This window comes from Choloepus didactylus, chromosome 20 (genome assembly GCF_015220235.1).
Source record: "Choloepus didactylus isolate mChoDid1 chromosome 20, mChoDid1.pri, whole genome shotgun sequence".
NCBI lineage: Eukaryota > Metazoa > Chordata > Mammalia > Pilosa > Megalonychidae > Choloepus > Choloepus didactylus.
Window position 1 is genome coordinate 52,105,568 of NC_051326.1, and position 20,299 is coordinate 52,125,866.

The 20,299-nt window shown below is 37.1% G+C and overlaps 1 protein-coding gene across 1 annotated transcript in view; it reads right to left on the bottom strand.

The window, feature by feature from the left end:
* Positions 1-10,243: 10,243 nt before the first annotated feature.
* LOC119516491 (translocation protein SEC62-like) overlaps positions 10,244-20,299 on the bottom strand; it is a 29,988-nt gene continuing 19,932 nt past the window's right edge. Inside the window, 2 exon segments of the mRNA XM_037812797.1 lie at positions 10,244-11,042; positions 11,044-11,312. Of these exon segments, the coding sequence (XP_037668725.1) occupies positions 10,244-11,042; positions 11,044-11,312 (1,068 nt within the window).

The window sequence follows — 20,299 nt, forward strand, 5'->3', positions numbered from 1 at the left end:
AATGATTCAATCTATAAAGCACCATGCTATATAGTTTCCCATCATTTTACTTTTATTTTAAATAAAAAAATAAAGTCTTTATTTGTACACTGGGCTTCTTGTATGCAGCATGTAGATGTGTCTTCTTAGCCAGTCTCATTATTGCCATGTTTCAATTAGGGTGTTTAGACCATTTATATTTAATGTGATTATTGTTGATGGTTAAATCTACCATCTTGCTACTTATTTTCTACTTGTACCATTCCCTGCTTTTCTTCTTTAACTGCCTCCTCTTGAACAATTGAATAAATTTTCTTTTTCCAATTATTTTCTTTTTTTTTAGCTTATTAGCTAGAACTCTTTATTTTTTCATTTTAGTGGTTGTTTAGAGTTTATAGTATACATCTTTAACTTATCACAGCCTAAACTTCAAGTGATTTTATACCTCTTCACATATAATATAATAACATTATAAGAGAATATTTCCATTTTCTCTTCTGGCCTTTGTGCTTTTATTGTGATACATGTTTCTTTTATATATGCTATAAATGGCGCAATACATTGTTATTATTATTATTATTTTTAAATTTTATTTTGAAATAAATTCAAACTTATAGGAACAGGTGCAAAAGCAATACAGACCCCATACACAGAACTCCAGCATACCCTGACTCCCCTCCCTCCATACCCCAATCCACCAACTTTAACATCCTGTCACACCACCATTTCTTTCTTTCCCTCCCTCCTTCCCTATCTGTCATCCATCACCTATTGTATGAGAGCAAGCTACACACATCCTTGAACAAACAATATAATTCACATATATATTTCCCATGAACAAGAACATTCTTTTATGCCATCCCATTAAGTGCAGCTAAGAAGTTCAAGAAATTCAACATTGATACAAAGCTTACATTCTGTATTTCCTTTTTTATCTTATGTCCCAACTGTGTCCCTTTGAGCCTCCTCTCCTCCATCCTCAGATCCCATCCAGGATCATCCGTGGCATTTAATTATCATTATCTATTTAGACTTTTTTTTTTTTTCAATTGTGGAAACATATATACAGTGTAAATCTTCCCATTCTAACCCCTCCCTAGCATTCCATTAATGGGGTTAATCACATTCAGAATGTTGCAATGCCATCACTTTCCCACCAACCATTACTAGAAATTTCCCTTCACCCCAAACAGAAACCCTACACTCATTTCTTAACTCCCCATTGCCCCTTCTCCCATTTCTTGTAACCCATGCTCTACTTTTTATCTCTGTGGTCATATTCTCTGATACTTTCTTTGGTTTACCATGGGGCTTATATTTAACATCTTAGGTGTATAACAGTCTTGTTTTCTTTGATACCAACTTAACTTCAATACGACACATAAACTATGTTCTTATACTCCTCCATTCCCCCACCTTTATGTAGTTCTTGTCAAAAATTACATATTTTACATTGAGTCCAAAACCACTGATTTGTCATTGCAGTTATGTATTCTAGATCCTGAAGAAAGTAAATAGTGGACTGTTCCAAATCAAAAATACAGTAGTATTGGTATTTATATTTACCATGTGATCTTTACTGGAAATCTTTATTTTTTCATGTGGTTTCAGTCAATTGTTTAGTGTCCCCTCCATTCAGCCTGCAGAATTCTCTTTAGCATTTCTTATAGGACTGATCTACTGGTGATGAAATCCCTCAGCTTTTGATTATCCAGGAATGTTTTCATCTCCCCCTCATTTTTACCCTCCAGGTGTTTCTGAATTTTCTAAGTCTCTGATGGTTATTAACTTCTATTTGCATTCCACTGTGGTCAGAGAATGTGCTTCGAATAAATTCAATTTTTTTAAATTTATTGAGGCTTGTTTTATGTCCCAGCATATGGTCTATTCTGGAGAAAGATCCATGATCACTATAGAAGAATGTGTGTGCTGGTGATTTGGGATGTAATGTTCTATATATGTCTGTTAAATTTCTCTATATCTCTCTCTCCTTTCTTTGTTTCTCTGTTGGTAGGGCTCCCATTAGTATCTGAAGTAGGGCAGGTCTTCTATTAGCAAAATCTCTCAGCATTTGTTTGTCTGTGAAAAATTTAAGCTCTCCCTCAAATTTGAAGGAGAGCTTTGCTGGATAAAGTATTGTTGGTTGGAAATTTTTCTCTCTCAGAATTTTAAATATGTCAATGCACTGCCTTCTTACCTCCATGGTGGCCGCTGAGTAGTCACTACTTAGTCTTATGTTATTTCCTTTGTATGTGGTGAATTGCTTTTCTCTTGCTGCTTTCAGAACTTGCTCCTTCTCTTCAGTATTTGGCAGTCTGATCAGAATATTTCTTGGAGTGGGTTTATTTGGATTTATTCTATTTGGAGTTCTCTGGGCATTTATGCTTTGTGTATTTCTATTGTGTAGCAGGTTTGGGAAGTTTTCCCCAACAATTCTTTGAATACACTTTCTAGACCTTACCCTTCTCTTCCCTTTCTGGGACACCAATGAGTCTTAATTTTGGATGTTTTATTTTATCTTTCATATCCCTGAGATCCATTTTGATTTTTTTTTTTATTTTTTTCCCCATTCTTTCTTTTGTTCTTTCATTTTCCATTCTGTGGTCCTTGAGGATGCTGAGTCATTGTTCAGCTTCCTCTAATCTTGTACTAGGAGTATCCAGAATCCTTTTAATTTGGCCTACAGTTTCTTTTATTTCCATAAGATCATCTATTTTTTTTTATTTACTCTTGAAAGTTCTTCTTTGTGCTCTTCTAGGGTCTTCTTCATGTCTTTTATATCCTGCACCATGCTCTTCTTCATGTCCTTTATATCCTGTGCCATGCTTTCATTGTTTGTCTTTAGTTCTTTGATTAATTGTTCCAAGTACTGTGTATCTTCTGATATTTTTATTTGGGTGTTTGGGTTTGGGTTCTCCATATTGTCTGGTTTTATCATATGCTTTAACATTTTCTGTTGTTTTTGGCCTCTTGGCATTTGGTTTACTTGATAGGGTTCTTTCAGGGTATGAAAAACACTAATCTCTAATTTGTCAGATCTACAGCTTGGTGGCGTACACTTTCTCTAACTAAGCAGCAGAAGGCATCCGCAAGTCACCTGTTTCCCTCAAATTAGTTCTCCCTAAATTTGTCTTTGTGGTGTGTGGGGGTCTGATTCTTGTGGGGTTCAGTTGGTGCACCAAGTTTGGGTGTGTTATTGGTGCTGTCCACCCTGAATGTGGGGTGTGTGTCTGAGCGGTTAGGGAGGCAGGGTAGCTTTAATAATCAAACCTCCCAGGTATTCCTGGAGATTTAAGTCTTCTGTAAGAATCTAAACCTTCATTTCTGTCTCACCACAGGTTGTCTCTGCTGCTCATGCACAAGTCCTTGGTATTGGCATAGGGTCCCTGGGATTTCTGAGTGGGTCCCCCTTCCCAGCCGTGCTCTTCCAGGACCTCTGCTGAGGGAAGGCTGTGCCATTTAACAAGTGCACGCTGGCCCTCCAGGGAAGTCCTGGGCCACTGTGTCATGCAGGGGTGTTCCCATCCTGCTGTAAAGATGGCTGAATGGGGTGTGTTAATTTCCCCCTTTGTACAGAGCTCCACCTTCCCAGCTCCGGGACAGTTAGCTGTAGGTGCACTAAAGGCCACTGTCCACTGCCAATATTGTGGCATGTTTGTGTGTGTTGCGGGAAACACTCCCTGTCACACTGGGTCCCTTGGCGCAGCTCTGGCCGCAGGCAGGAGCGTCCCCAGCCCACCAGGAAGATGGCTGCAAGGGGCATGGTTTCTTTCTCCTTTTGGCTCCCCTCTGCCCTCCTGGCTCTGAGACAATTAGCAGTGGTTGCAGGAAGGGCTATCTTCCACACCAGATATAGAGGCATTTGTGAGCCCCACTCCTGCTGTGCTTCACTGTGTGGTTCTCGCCGCTGCTCCCAGGCTTTTTTTTTTTTTTTTTTTTTTAAAGAATTAGTGCATCTCCAAGTGCGAACCCACGGTTTCCCCACACCACAGTGCGGCCACTGGACTTTCAGCCAGCTCACTCACTCATTTCAGAACACAGACTCCAAATGCACAGTTTTACCAAATGCACGGTCCCTGTGGATTTAGCAGAGCTTGTCTGGCTGGTGCATTGCTGGAACTGATTTTCTGGGTCACTTTCTGGCTTTTATCTTGTATTTTTCATGGAGGTGTTTTTTTGCCCTGTCTCACCTAGCCACCATCTTAGGTTCTCCCCATTGTTATTATTTTTGTCTTAAACACTCAAATATCTTTTAAATGGACTTACATTTTAAGAAAAATGTTTTATTTTTATCCAAGTTGTACAATTTCCAGCACTTTTAATTCCTTTTTGTAGATCTAAATTTTCATCTTGTTATCTTCCTTCTGTCTGAAGGACTTCATTTATCATTTCTTGTAATGCATGTCTGCTGGATATTAATTTTTTACATTTTGTATGTCTGAAAAATGTTTGTTATAATTTGTGAATGACATATGCATTGAATATAGAATTCTAGTTTAACAGTTTGTTCTTTCATACTTCTCATATGTTACTCCACTGTCTTCTGGCTTGCATTGTTTCCGATGAGAAATCATCTGTCAACTTTATATCTATTCTTCTGTATGTAATGTAGTTTTTTCACCTCTCTGAACATTCTTAAGATTATCTTTTATCACTAGTTGTAAGCAATTTGATATGAATTAGGGTAGTTTTCTTAATGTATTTTTGGGACATTAGTTTCATTGGACTTCTTTTATTTGTGGATGTATAGTTATGTTAAAAATTGGAAAATCTTGGGTTATTATTTAAATTTTTTTCTTACACCTTCTCCTTTATGTTTTCTCATTGTGTGTTTGGAAGAGTGAACCTGAAATAAAACTCTTGTTTTGTTTTGTTTTTTTTTTTTGAAACTTGTGTTCATTTTGACATGACTAAATAAATATTGTCAAACTACCTAATTATTACAAGTAGCTTTCAGGGACAATAGTTAAACTAAAGACCATGTCTTTACCCCAAGTCTAGTCTTCATCACTTTTACTTGAGCTAATGCATTAACCTGCCCTCCTATTATGGGTTGAAACTTATTCATACCTCAACATTCAACTTTTATCTCTTCCAGAAAGCCATTCATGCCTCTTTCAGTTTGGGTTTAGCACCCCTCTTCTACATTCTTGTGCCCCCCCTATTCTTACCTATATTATAGCATTTCCAGACACATTATTTTATATTTCTTTCTTTCCCTCTCATTATCTCATTACACTGTGAACATCTGGAGCATGCAAAGAGTGTTTTAATTCTCTTGGAATTCCTATTACCAGCAAAATGCTAAGAACAAAGGAAGTATTTAGTACATGTTTATTAAAGTGAGTTGAAATGCAAGGCCTTACATATATTTATATTAAATATCTTGTCATTGTGTTTATTCCATCACCTTAACTCAGACAAGATCTTTGAATCCCTGTCTTCCATCCAATGTTTGCTTTCCTCCAAAGCTTCATGTTAACTGAAGGCTTGTTAAGCATGCTTGCACATCTCCATCCAAAAGCATATTATGTTCATGCCAACATAGTTGCAGCTTAGCCAAATGCCCTATAGCTTCTGCCTATTCACTTGGAGAACCTACAGATGCTCCAGAAACTTGGACAGGCTTGCAAAGCTTAGAGAACACAGAAGCCAAGCTTTTCACACTCTATTGTATTTGTGGCAGGCTTTGGTGATGCAGTGGACCTGATGATATTATATATAGAGTGTGCTTGTGTTTTCTGTGCTGAATAAAATAAACAGAAAATAGTAATGTCCCAGAGTATTCTGGTTTGTCTTTGTGCAGAAGAATATTTGTAGGTGAAACATGTTATCAAGTATAATGTATTTTGATAAAATGAAAACCTAACTCTTCTTTGTAACCTTTGATAGTTCCCAAAATATTTCTGCTGGATAATAGCACTATGGGAGTAAAAAGTCACATTGTACCATAAATATAGTGAACAGGGAGTTAATAAAATCAAATCAAAATTTCTTTGATTTAACTTTTAAATAATAGTTTCACCAAAGTCATCCAAAATTTCTTTTTTGGGGGCCATCTGATAATGTCTAATATATTGGTGATCAATGTCAGTTTCCATGAGCTGGGATCTTCTGTGCAGTTTCCTATTTGATCCTCAGCTTGTGTTTGTGAGGCCTTCTTTCAGGATGAGTACCCTGCAGAAAATTCTTTGGAAATTCTGTGATAAATATGAATGCTATAATAACTTTTGGTACTCCCTTTCAGTATTGCAGTTGGTGAAATAACAAAAGTTTCCCCAAGAAGCTACTCCTAATATAGAACCAGTGAAGCAATGATTTCATGTCACATGGGAATTTTTTAAATGACACTAATACAGCCGAAAGTAATAGCTAATAGTCATTTTTTATTGAAGGGTTGTGACTTACAACTTATTATGACTTTCTAGCCCAAGAAGTATCATCTGAAAAATAAATGTATTTTTGTCTTGGGAATAAATGTCCTTTTATCATTGGCTACTGGGGAAGCTCAGAACTGAGCTTGCAGTCCCATTTTTATAATTGTGAAACATCCTAAGCATACATTTTGGTACAATAATCATTCCCTCTTGTCTTACCATGCTAAATGTATTTCCTGTTAGCTATCATTCTTTGCAAAATAAAAAATTTAATCATTTTGTATTTCTTAAGATGCTTCATATCCTTCTTTGGAACAAGGTATGCATTTAAACAAACAAAAATAAATGAAAGGTGAAAGATACAGTCTATGTATTCAAATGTCTCAATGCTTTTAGGTTCCTTTTCCATTGAAATTTCTGGCCTTGGGCACCATACAAATAGTTTCTCATATCAGCACCTGAGATTACCAACTTGTGCTCCCTTCAGATCTTAATTCTCTCCCTTTATGTGAATTTACCTTGACTCCTCTGTTCTCTGCTCTTGCAAGCTTGGTCTCTGACATCTTGCCTTGCATCCCAGGGGCCCAGCCTGGTGAGGTGAGATGGGAGAATGGGAATGCGGTATGGAAGGTTCTCAACCACTGTTAACATTATTGCCCCCTTTCCACTGGGGAGGTATTATCTAAGCAAGCAAGCAGCACTGGCCATCCCTGCCCCTTCTTCTTCTTCTTTTTTTTTTTTTCCCTGCCTCTATATGTTTATTTATATTTACATTTTGTAAAAGTGAAATCATATAATATGAAGTATTTGTGTCTGGTTTCTAACAGCATAATTTTTTAAATTAAATTCAGTTTTATTGAAATATATTCACATACCATACAATCATCCATGGTGTACAATCAGCTGTTCACAGTATGATCATATGATTATTCATTCATCACCGCAATCTATTTCTGAACATTTTTCTTACATCAGAAAGAATCAGAATAAGAATAAAAAATAAAAGTAAAAAAGAACACCCAAACCATTCCCCCATCCCACCCTATTTGTCTTTTAGTTTTTGTCCCCATTTTTCTACTCATCCACGCATAAACTAGGTAAAGGGAGTGTGATCCACAAGGTCTTCACAATCACACTGTCACCCCTTGTAATCTACATCGTTATACAATCGTCTTCAGGAGTCCAGACTGCTGGGTTGGAGTTTGGTAGTTTTAGGTATTTACTTCTAGCTAATCCGATACATTAAAACCTAAGAATTGTTATCTATATAGTGCATAAGAATGTCCACCAGAGTGACCTCTCAACTCCATTTGGAGTCTTTCAGCAACTGAAACTATTTTGTTTCATTTCACATCCCCCTTTTGGTCAAGAAGATGTTCTCAATCCCACGATGTTGGGTCCAGATTCATCCCCGGGAGTCATATCCTGCATTGCCAGGGAGATTTACACCCCTGGGGGTCAGGTCCCACATAGGGAGGAGGGTAATGAGTTCACCTGCTGAAGTGGCTCAGTTAGAGAGAGAGGGCCACATCTGAGCAACAAAGAGGTACTCAGGGGGAGACTCTTAGGCACAATTATATGCAAATTTAGACTCTCCTTTCCTGCCCTGTCTTTCATATTCAGTGTGTTACAGTCCCCTATTGAACAAGGAGGGTGGGAGAAAGTGGTGCCTGATCCCTTGTACCCTTAACAGCTAATTCTCTGCCTGGTGAAGCATTGGGTACCCTATAAACATGACCCCAGGACCCTCTCCAGTGTCCTGCTTCTAGATAGGGCTCCTACTCTTGAGTTATTTTATTTTGCTGGATTAGACTCCCTTCACTTCGGACTTGATTTCTGCCTCTCTGTTAAAGTACTGGAGCTCTCCTTGGTTCTTGGTCTCTCCTTTTCCCTTGGAAAACCTTTCATGCAAACCTGGCTCTACTTGCAGCCATATACAACTGACCCAATCTCATTCCTACTTATTCTAAGCTTCTGCTCTTTTCATGCAGCTCTAAAAGAGACAACAATGTATGGATTTCACCAGTTCATGGTGTTTGACAGTACCTATCCGTTTGGCTATAAAATGGATAGGCTAAAATGAAAACAGTCTAAGTCCAGAAGAGAGAAGAGAAATGTATAAATTCATTAATTAGAGTATCTACTGGAGTAGAAAAATTTCTTAGTTTACAATGATTGCCTTGCTTGCAAATGGAAGTCTATGCACATATTAACTGTGAATAGTGTTTATGATGAAAGATGCTGAAGTGCCAACATCTGTGAATGGAAACACATGATCATTCACTGATAGCAAATAATGAACACATACAAATAATCAACATTCACCAAGGTAAAATAAACAGGACTCTAATAAGTTTCCTAATGGACCTTCTTTCCCGTGGACATTAAATTGTGCTTAACCTTTGGTTGTTTGCATATTTGTGTGCACTCAGGTAGAGTAGCACCCCAGTTATTTGGCATTGTATGTGAATGCAGTGTTCTCAAGAAGTAGCTTTTCTAGGTAAATAAAACCTACCTCTTTTGGCATTATATTCTGTATCTACGTTTTCCTAAGATTTCTGCTCATTTCTGTTGTTCTCTATGATTCTATCCTTGGAGATTCTCCCTTCTCACCTTCTCTAGAAAACATATAGTCACATTTACTAGAATTTTACCTTAGAAAAAGTAAAAAGATCTGAGTGAGGGCCACCAGATATCTTCTATGGGTAAGTTGTATCCTGCTTATTTGAGTGGCCACTACTACTGCCTAGAGTATTTTTCTGCTTTCTTTTTTCTTTTTCCTTTTATGTTGATATTGTAGGACAGTAAATTATCTTTCACAGCAGTGCCTTCTGAATTGATAATATAGTACTTCAATGTAGAGACTTAAAATAAATCAAAATGAACATTAAGGTGTACAAACAGCTACAGTAAGTCTGTTTTTTTATAGCTTTTATTTCATAAGGATAAGTTTTTACTCATATTCAATTACATGGAATTTTGGCACAAAACTGAAGCTGCTGTTGAGAGATCAATCACAGATGTTCTGTGGGTTATTGAAACTTGCATTTCTCAAAAAAGACTTATGTGGTCTTAATTTGACAAATTTAAGTTTTGAGAAAATGTCTAAATAATAAGTAACAATTAAAATAAAATGTTTTATTTGTAAATTATGTACAGAATAAGTTTTATATTACAAGAAGGAACTGGGGAGGTAGGAGAAGAGGCATCATCTTCCAACAAATGCCATTTGCTATGAACATCTTTCTACTGTATCAGATATACAAACCAGTTTGGATTTCCTAAGTTGGAAAAGGAGAATTTGTAGCTAAACTAAAAGTATTGCTGCATTATTACTAGTTGACATGTTTTCCCAAAATGCTTTTGAATCCCATTAACTCAGAATCTTAAAAAAGAAATGTCCTGGTATAATTTTATAAAATTAAAAAAAGAAGCCTAACTATCAAAAGAACAACAAGTTTAAGCATTTCATCTTAAAGAAAATATGAAATGGCTACACAACTATGCATAATCTGAAATGTTGGTCATTCTCTTTTCATCCCTTTTATTCTGATTAGTCTAACAGTAAAAATCCATACAACTATCAAAAAATGACATTAATCTAAATGTCACTGTGGAAAGTGCATCCATGAAAACTATCAAAAGGAATGAAATCAATTTACTGTAAAATTATTATCGATGGATAAAACTTAAGTGTTAAAGGCTTTAGTCTGTACCAATAATATTAGTCTATAAAATGAAGAACTGATGATGACTAATTTGATGTCAAATACATTTTAGCAAATGGATTTAAAGAATGCTACAAAAGCCATGTATACATTTTAATGATTGGCCAATATAAAAAATCCAACTTCTTGCACTTATTCAGTCCCAGAATTACAGTCAGTTTATGATGTTTCATGTGAGGGTTTAGTTTTTTCTCCATCATTTTCTTCCTCTTCCTCCTCTTCCTCACCATCCCCATCTGTTTGCTGCTCCAGTTCCTCTTTTGTGATTGTTTCAAAATCATTCCCATTTCCACTCCTGTGTTGGGGTCCATCACCTTCCCTCCTGTCACTGTCTGTGTCTGAATGTTGTTCACCACTGGAACTTTCTGTTCCGTTATTTCCTGGTCCTACTTTTCCTTCCTCATCTTTTTTCTCACTGTCTGACTTTTCCTTACTGTCAGAATTCTGCTGATTTTTGGCCTCAGCTTTCTCACCTTTCTTTAAACCTGCTTTTGGTCCTTTGTCCTCATGTGTGTGTAGAGGTCTGAAGGAGTCGATGAAGCCCATGTCAGCCGTCAGCTTTGGCAGGAAGCGAAAGTGATACCTTCCTTCAGTTATGAGCCAAATGATGAGGAACAGAATGCAATGAGTAGCAGCAGGGAGGAGAATGCTGGCTGCAAAACAGCCTGGGGCAACACCAAGGTAATAAACATCTACTCTCACTTCTGCTGGCCAAAGTGGGAAAGGGGTTGCCACTATCACTGCAATCACAAGAATTAATCCCATGACAAACATTTTAAAGTGAACTGGGTCACAGGTCCACACAAATGCCTCATTTCCATCCAGAAAAACTTGATCATCATGTGGTTCAAGCTTAAATTTTTTCTTAGTTTCCTTCTTTTTGGGAGTTCCTGGAGTTTCATCCTTTTTGGAATCGTCCTTTTTCCATCTTTTTTTCTCTTTTTTCTTCTTTATCTCAATCCTTTATATTTTCATTCTTGCTCTTTCTAACTTCTTTTCCACTTTCAGCCTTTCCTTTCTCTTTTTCTTTCTTTATGTCTTTATCATATTTCATTTTCATTAGTTTTAGTGCTTGGTGGAAGAATTGCATCTTTAAAAGCCTGTTGTAATAGTCAACTGCAGACACCCTGGTTGTAAACGAAGCTTTTTTTCTTTTCTTGGCCCTTGCTCACTTTGAATCCAGAAGGCAATCCACTGCTTTTGAAGCTGGACCTGCTTCTTGTGTCTCCTGTGTTCCGCCATGTTGGCCATACTGCTCAGTTCCCTCTCATTTTTCTGCTTTCTTCCATCACCTGCTAGTGATAAGAACTTTGGGTAAATGGCAAAGCAGAGCATGGGGAGAGGCCAGGCATAATTTGATGTAAATATCAGAGCATCTTTTTTGCTGTACCAAGTCTTTCACACAGTCAGGCCCCATTGGTATTGCAACCACAATTTCTGCAATATCTGTGTCCAATTTCCATCCCCACTGTCTAATTCAGGCCCCCTTTAACTCATGTTTAGATGATTGAGATGATCTTCAAAGTGATCTCTCTGCCTAGACTTTCCATTCTTTCTCTGTTTTTCCCTAACAGATATACTTATAAGTCCCTGATCAATTCATTTCACCCCACTGCTCAAAATCTTGAATAAATCCTCCTTGTCTGTAGGTCTCTTCAATAGGTCCAAATGCTTCAGCACATTTTAATATCCTCTGTGACCAAATTCCTTAGATCTTTTTCTAATTATATCTCACCCACCATGCCCTATGTTCTGATCGTATCACTACTTACTGTTCTGTGAGGACACTATTCACCATCAAATCTCAGGGTTTACACTGCTCTCAAACTTATCAAAATCCTTTTCATCCTTTAAAGCTGTTTTGTGTTGCTACCTCCTTTAAAAAGCCTGCTCTACCTTACCTTCCCCAGTGGCTATGAATTTGTTTGCTTTTTGTGCTTCAACAAATGCAAAACTTTTATTGATATTTAGCATTTGTTTCATTTTCTCTTTTAATGCCATTGCTTATGTAATATTTGTTCTCTTTCTAGATCATACATTCACTGAGTATATAAGTTCTGTTTTATTTATTATTGTTCTAGTTTGCTAATGCTGCAGAATGCAAAACACCAGAGATGGATTGGCTTTTATAAAAAGGGGGTTTATTTGGCTACACAGTTACAGTCTTAAGGCCATAAAGTGTCCAAGGTAACACATCAGTAATCGGGTACCTTCACTGGAGGATGGCCAATGGCGTCCGGAAAACCTCTGTTAGCTGGGAAGGCACGTGGCTTGCGTCTGCTCCAAAGTTCTGGTTTCAAAATGGCTTTCTCCCAGGACGTTCCTCTCTAGCAAGCTTGCTCCTCTTCAAGACGTCACTCACAGCTGCACTGAGTTCCCTCTCTTTGAGTCAGCTCATTTATATGACTCCACTGATCAAGGCCCACCCTGAATGGGTGGGGCCACGCCTCCATGGAAATATCTCATCAGAGTCATCACCCACAGCTGGGTGGGGCACATTCCAAGCAAATCTAATCAGCACCAAAACGTCTGCCCCACAAGACTACATCACAGATAATGGCGTTTGGGGGACACAATACTTTCAAACCGTCACAATTATACAGGGCTTGATCTTTGAAGACAGACACTGGCTTCTGGGATCAGTAGGAGGAGCCCTAAAGAGGGTCTCTTCACCTGCATTTGGATCATTTGGGGTGACTAGTTAAAAAATTACTACAAATTCTTCTTCCTACTTAAGTTTGAAAGGCACTGTAGGGAGGAAAGAGGCTTAACAAAATGAAACTGTTTACATGTGAGGCAAGCCCCCAGACTCATAAGGAGCAATAAATGTGAGTTGGATAACATTATTTTTCAACAAAAGATAGTCTCTTCATAAGGCCAATATTGTTTATCCATCATCTTAAAGACAAGGAAAAATAACTAACTATTGTTGTCACAGCTGACAAATAGATACATCAGAGTAAATCCTGGAAGGATTATCGAACTCTTTTGTATTCATCAAGACTTTTTAATTGCAAATGACAGAAGTAAAATTTGTGTTGTTATTGTTATTATTAAATGTGGTGATATCTATTAGTTTAGGAAATTAAAGTATCCAAGTGTAGTCACCTTGAGGGGAATGGGTGTTCACAAAATGTGTTCAGAAATATGGATCTCTCCAATTCTCAGTCCTGTTTTACTTTGCTTTCATTCGCTTAATGTATTTTTGTCCAGTTACTTAGTGAGAACCTGCTATGTACCAGACATGTTTGGTGATAAAACAGTGAACAAAAAAGTTAAAACTTGCTGCCTTGTAGAGTTTATTTTCTTTCTCAGGTAGCTTCTCCTCAAGTTCTAGACACTAAAATTTTCAGGCTTACATCCTAGCAGGGAAAATGTTTTCAGGAAAGATTCTATGGTGGAGTTTCCTTAAATCATGTGCCTATCCATCAACCAATCACCATGGTCCAGGGCATCGTGTACTCTCAATGGTCAGTCCCAGCTCATGTGTCAACCTTACATCCAAGGATGATATCAGCCCTACCTCAAGCCACAAGGGCACAGAGCAACTGTTATCTTGCTGATAAACCTCTAAACCTTTACTTCAAGGTGATCTATGTGTGACTCTTAGAATTTCCCATTCATACTGAATTTGGTGAATAAAAATGTCATTATTTGCTGTAATTGTTGTCATGGTAGTAATAGCAATAGTGATAGTAATAGAAAAGGTAGCAGTTGTAATAACAGATAATTAGTGAACACTTATTTTGTGCCAAGTTCTGAGCTAAATGGTTTATGAGTGTCCTCTAACTTTAACTTCACCCAACTTCTTAAATGACATATTAATGTCATGGTTATTTTCACATGAAAAAACTGAGGCTTGGAAGAGTACAAAACTTGCCCCAAGTCACACAGCTAGGGAGCAGTATAATAAAGATTTGAATCCAAGTCTGTGACTCCAAAGCTTATAAGTTTAACAATTATACAAAGATTTTTGGATTTTCCTTGAGTTATTGGAAGCTACCATCCTGAGCATGAAAGGTGTCTAACATTGGTAGAATTTTTGAAGGGAAAACAGTGGCATCACAGAACAAAATAATAAGATATTTATCTGTTTTATTTTACAAATTGACTTAATTAGGCCATTATTTCTGATGCCAGAGTAACATGAATGGCTGTAATTTGCATAGGGAAATCTTTACTACTTTCCTTGCTGTTAAATTTGTTAGATGTTGAAACTGTACAGTGGGGGAAGCCCTGGGGTGAGGAAGTTTTGTCTTAATCATCCTATGTGGTTACCTGACAGGTAAACAAACAAAGATATATGCCTTCCATTGAAATTAAGAATATGTACAATATTTTTCAGGCCAGAGATCATGGACTCTCAAAGTTATTTCTGTGATAGAATATAAAAACTGCTGTCCTAGTTCATCTTTTTAAAAGCAATGGTCTTCTAATTTTAAAGTGAGCAATGGTTTTCAAGAATAAAACAAATTCTAAAATGGAAAAGATGCAATTTAAAAAATATATGTATTTTTTGTTCTCATAGATAATTTGGAAACCGTAATTTGAAAATACTTGATGTTATAATGAGAAGCTTGGTAACACATTTGCTTTTTCAGCCATCTTGGGACCCTGGGACAGTGACTAATGTTTTTAACTCAAACAACAAGAAAATAAGGGTCAATGGAATGAGTAAAGTCATTGAGGTACTGGTATTTAAATTATAGAATTATATTCTTGAAACTTTGTGACAATTTCACTCTTTTTTCCCTGTGTAGAGTACCTGAGGATTTAAGAGTTTCAATAAGCCACAGATGTTATAAATGTTTTATTAAGCTATGAATGTTGTAAAACAGTCAGCAAATGTCTTGGTTTGCCATTCTGCTATGACAGATACCACACTAGGTTTGGCTTAAACAACAAGCATTTATTATCTCATGGTTTTGATGGCTGGAAGCTTCAAGGCAAGGCATTGGCAGGGCTTGCATCTTCCTTGAAGTCTGGAGCTGGCTTGCTGCAGTCCTTGGGGTTCCTTGGCTTGCACCTCTGCCTCCTGTCACATGGCAATCGCCCTCTCCTTGTCTGCTTTTCTGGTTTCTGCTGACTTCTGGCTTTTCCCTCTGGCCTTCTCTGACTTTCTTTCTGTAAGGCCTCCAGTCATATGGATTAGACCCTCAGTTTAATATTAAAATCTTCAAATGATCGTATTTACAAATAAATTCACACCCACAGGAAGACAGATTAAGATTAATAGCATATCTTTTCACATAATCCAAACTAGCACAAGCATCCATTCCAAATAAGTTCAGTATTGTTAATTATTAGCACAGCCAATAATTTAATTGAGATTATAGAACCAAATTTCTGTTTAACATTATATGTTAATGTGGAGTTAGCTGCTTTATAAATTGGTACAGATTATTATGGAGCACAGAGGAAAATGGAGACCATTTTAATTAGAACAAAGGAAAGTAGTGCCTAGAAGAACAACGAAACACAGGCAGCCAAGCTTTGCTCAGCATACTCCCAGTAGCCACACAGGAAAGGAGCTTTTCAATAATTTACTGATGGAAAAAAAATGAGGTGAGACTCTAAAGTTATAAAACCAATTATTCTGAAACATAGTTGACCTTATAGTTCCTTCATGATCTGCCTTCTTTCTGCTTTTCTAAACTCATCTTCTGTCACTTTTCCCTCTCCCTGATAACCTTCCAACTTGCTCCTTCTCTGCACTTCATGTTTTCCATACACTAAGATGATTATAACCTCCCTAACATCCCACACTTTTCGTATCTTCAAATCTCCCTATTCCCAGCTTTGATTACATGGTCTCTCATTGTAATAACTTCCTCACCTATGCTCTCAACTCCTCTCCCTTTTCATTAAGCTCCACTGCACAAATCACTTCTTAACATTATATTCTGCATTTATTTATTTATTAATTAAATGTCTCTGACTAGCATGTAAGCTTCCCAAGGGCAACAATTTGCTTTGTTCATTGCTGTAGGCCTAGCACCTACAATAGTCCCAGATGTATAATAGGTGCTAAAATGTATGTGAAAGGAAGGAAGGAAGAAAAGAAGGAAGGAAGGGACTTATCTTCTGGGAATAGGCAGGAAGTGGGCTGTGGTGGACTATGGGTTCCTTTGGCTGCAATTGCTGGGCTGAATCTCCTGCCCTTGATAGACAACACTGTGTTGGGTTTCTCACTCAGAACTCTATTAACTGGCAGGCAGTTGGGCATCAGGGACATTTGTACAAATCCTCTTTGCTTTATTAAGGGTTCTTTGCCTATCCCAGGCTCCAGGAATAAGGCCCACAAACAACACAGGTTTTTCAGTATGGTGGAAATTCTGGGAGCAAGCATTAACTCTAATGCTTTTCTCGGATGAGTATCTCCCTGCTTAATGATTTTCTCCTTTCTCATGTAGACACTTTTTTTTTCCATATCATCAATTCCCTTCTTTTCACTGACCTCCTTCTTTTCCCCTGTACAATATAAGCTGTTTAAGTGCCTAAATCTCTGAAGAATTAGCCATACAGCTCACTGAAATCATTTAGATAAATTCCTCTTGTGTGGAAGATTTTTTTTATAAGCTTGCCACTTCGTATTCTTGAAACCCACAGTGAAAACTAGCTCCAGATACATAACTTGCTATGGCTTAAGAATCCAGAGAGAAAGATCAGGTTGCCCGAATTAGCAGACTAATGGTCCAACTTCAGGTGCTCCATTGTTAGAGCTACCACCACCATTTTGCTCTTTTACAGTCTCCAATTATTTTGCATGGACAAATAATTATAGGCTGATTATACCTGCACACATCTGGAAACCATAAAGTAAAGGGCAAGAGATTATTTGTCCTAGCAAGTGGCTTTATTCAATCTTGTGCCCACAAATGGTTTTGTCTGTAAAGTTTTTATTTGCTCATTCAAAGAAGCTTGTCTTTTAGGTTACAAAAATTAGAAAATATCTAGTGCCCCATGGTAATGATTGCTAAGACCTTGTTAACGGTTCCAAGAAACCAAACCAAATAACATAAAACAGGCTTTGGAATCAGATTGTAAAGGGGTTCAGTTCTCTGCATGCTCTCTTACAGTAAACAGGCTTTCAATTTTGGACATTCTTTCTGCTCTATGTATTATCTCAGCACTTCCAAATTTATTTACTCCTATTTTGATTTTGTTGATTTTCCTCATGTTTTATATCTTTTGAGTAAACTCTAAGTAAGAATATAATTATCGAGTACTAGTACTCAGTAGATAACACCACAAAATTATTAAATGATGCTGGGTGAACCAAATGACTTTAACTTGATTCTTTTGGAAGGAATTGCTGAAAAACAATTCCTTCATATGAATAAAATATACAAAACACATAATCAAACTCCTTAGTACTTAATTTCTCTCAGGATCAGTTTGGGGCTTAATAAGCATGTACAGTGTCTATGGAATGTGAATACTAGTTATGCTATCTTTGTCACAGGGTTAAAGTGGGGCTCCAATAAAGTACTGTATGTGAGAGTGCTTACTAAAGCTAAATGAAAATGTGCTATATAATTAAGTTTGAAAACTAGTAATTGTGTCTTATAGGAGTCTTATTATCTTTAAAACTAATAGGGCATTTTTTATCCCAACATCTAGAATATTTGATAAAGCGTTGATCATCTTATTTCATGCTGAACCTCGAGTCCACCTTAATTTTAGAATCAGCAGTAATCAGCACCAGAAGAATGATGCGTTACCCAATTTTAGGATCATTGTCCCCTTCAGTTTGCTCCTCATCCTTTTTGCTAAAGGTCTCCCATGTTCCTTCTCCCCTGGTTCTGGCAGCTGTGGCAAGCCCTGTCAGTGTAGCACAGTCTTAGCTCTCTTTTCCACTGAATTCACTCCAGTTTATCAATTTAGCAATCCAGGCAGCCACCAGCAACAATTAACATTGGTAGGCAAGAGGAACCTGATTTGCCATATGAAGTTTAGAGACATAAAAAATAGAGAAGGGGCACAGGAATTTCATGGTCCCCCTGACAGTTTCTTCAGAGAAAATTGCTTTCACCCTGTAGGCTCTGATATTAAATAGAGCCCAACTTTATAAAACTTCAATTTCTAAATTTCCTAGTGAGCTCCTCCTCATATATAACATACTAGCAGTTTTTAGGGATATGTTACAGAGTTGCAGCATGCTGTGTAGTTCTTGATATATACTGAGATTTCACTAAATCAGTGATTTCCAAACCTGATTATCATCATTAATTGAACAACTCTTAAAATCTAGGGTTATCCAGAGATTATGATTCAGTATGGCTGGGGTAGACCCAAGAATCTGTATACATACATATTAAATATTAATATCATATTAAATATATATTTAATCCATGAGACAACAGATATCCCCGAAGAGCCATTCGATTTTTACCAAGCACTAGCAAGAAGCCTATTGGGGTAGTTACAGTGAGTTGAGAATTTAGTGAGGAAATTTTATCACAATCTCCTTCTTCCCCACTTGCTTTATGTTGGTTATAAAATAAATGGATCCTCAGTGGCCATGCTATGGGCAGATTCATCCTGTCTTTTCTAGTTCAGTTTATTAAAATGAGTGCTTATCCAAAGACCTCTGTGTGCTCAACCCTGTGATGTACTCTATGAGGAATACAAAGATATGTCTTTCATATTTTCCTCCTCAAGTAATGTGCACTTATGATGGGGCAGTGGCTGGTGCTTCCTGCCAATTACTGGACACCAGGTAGTTATCAGGAGAACAAAGGAGCTGTTTGGAGATGCTCATCATCATCATTCTTGGAGGTTGAATATAGTCACAAGGGAGAAACAAGGGTTGCAGAATGTAATTTGGAAATCAGGTACCACCAAACATCTAGTTGGAGATTTCTGTTTTCTTTCAGGGTCCAAGACTATGTTTTAGGGATAGCAAAATTGAAAACCACTTGGAAATTAGCACTTGAAAAAGCACTGAAGTTAAGATCAGAAGTTCTAGATTTGAATCAAAGTTGGGACACAAAGGAGCTACTCCAATTCCTGTATTGACTCCATTTCTCAGACTATATTTTTATCTTTGTGGGACTCAGTTTTTCTCACCTGTAAAACTGGCATAATTATATCTGCCTTGCAACAATTACAAGGAAATTGTAAAAAAATCAAAAGGGATGACATTTGTTTACATGCTTTATAAATGCAAAATGAGACATTGTATTTATTATTGATTTTCATGAATTAACAGAGAGGAGGAGTTTCTATTCTCCTTATTCTCTTCCTTGCCAGTTATTTTTAAGAAAATATACGTATTCCCAGATACTTGTCATTCACCAATTCTTGAACCAAAAGCATTTCTTGTCTTTGATTCAGTAGTGCCCTGAATCCGACTATACAAACTGAACTAGGTTTTAAAATGACTGGCATTTTTCTCAGGACTATAAAGTTTCTTGATGGTGTGTCTACATTTTCTGCATTTTCTCTAAGTAATTGCAGAAATAGTCTTTGAGTTCGGTACCAGTGAATTTTTCCATAGTTAATATAGGCAGGCCTTTATGTGAAGTGCAGATACTCCCTTTTGGAGTTCCTATGTACAAGATTTGAACTACACAATGATGCTTATTTATTTTTTGCTGTAGAATTATTGTTTTTTATTCTGAAACTATGAAGAAGGAAGTAAGTATCCCACCAGAGGAGATTACCTTTATTAATAGTTCAGTGACCAACCTTTTATATATATTGTTACACATATTGCAATTTTACATCAATGGGATGATATATTCAAACATAATAAAAAAAGAGTCTTGGATACTTGGCAAGGGTTTGTTTTGGTTTCATGTTGCCTGTTTTAATTTGAAGGAAATGTACTAAATAGTGGCCAGTCATTATCTTATAAAAATACCAGGGATCATTTTGATTAACAATGTTTGTCTGACCTAATTACCTCACTCCTACTAGGCCATCTGCTAGAGTAAACTTACTGTGGGGGTTTAGTCCAAGCTCTTTTACTTAGCTGTGTGATTGGTATTTGGAGAATCATTAAATATTTCTGGATTTCAGTTCTGGAGTTTGAACACTAGAGTTTGGGGTGGATAATCTCTGAGGTCTTTTCTAGCACTATCCTTCTGAGAATGTGTAATTCTTTTCCTTGAATCTACTTTGGCTGCCTCACCTGTAGGGATCACTCTCAGGTGGATGAGTAGATGGATGGATGGGTGGTGGGATGAATGGATGGATGGATGGATACAG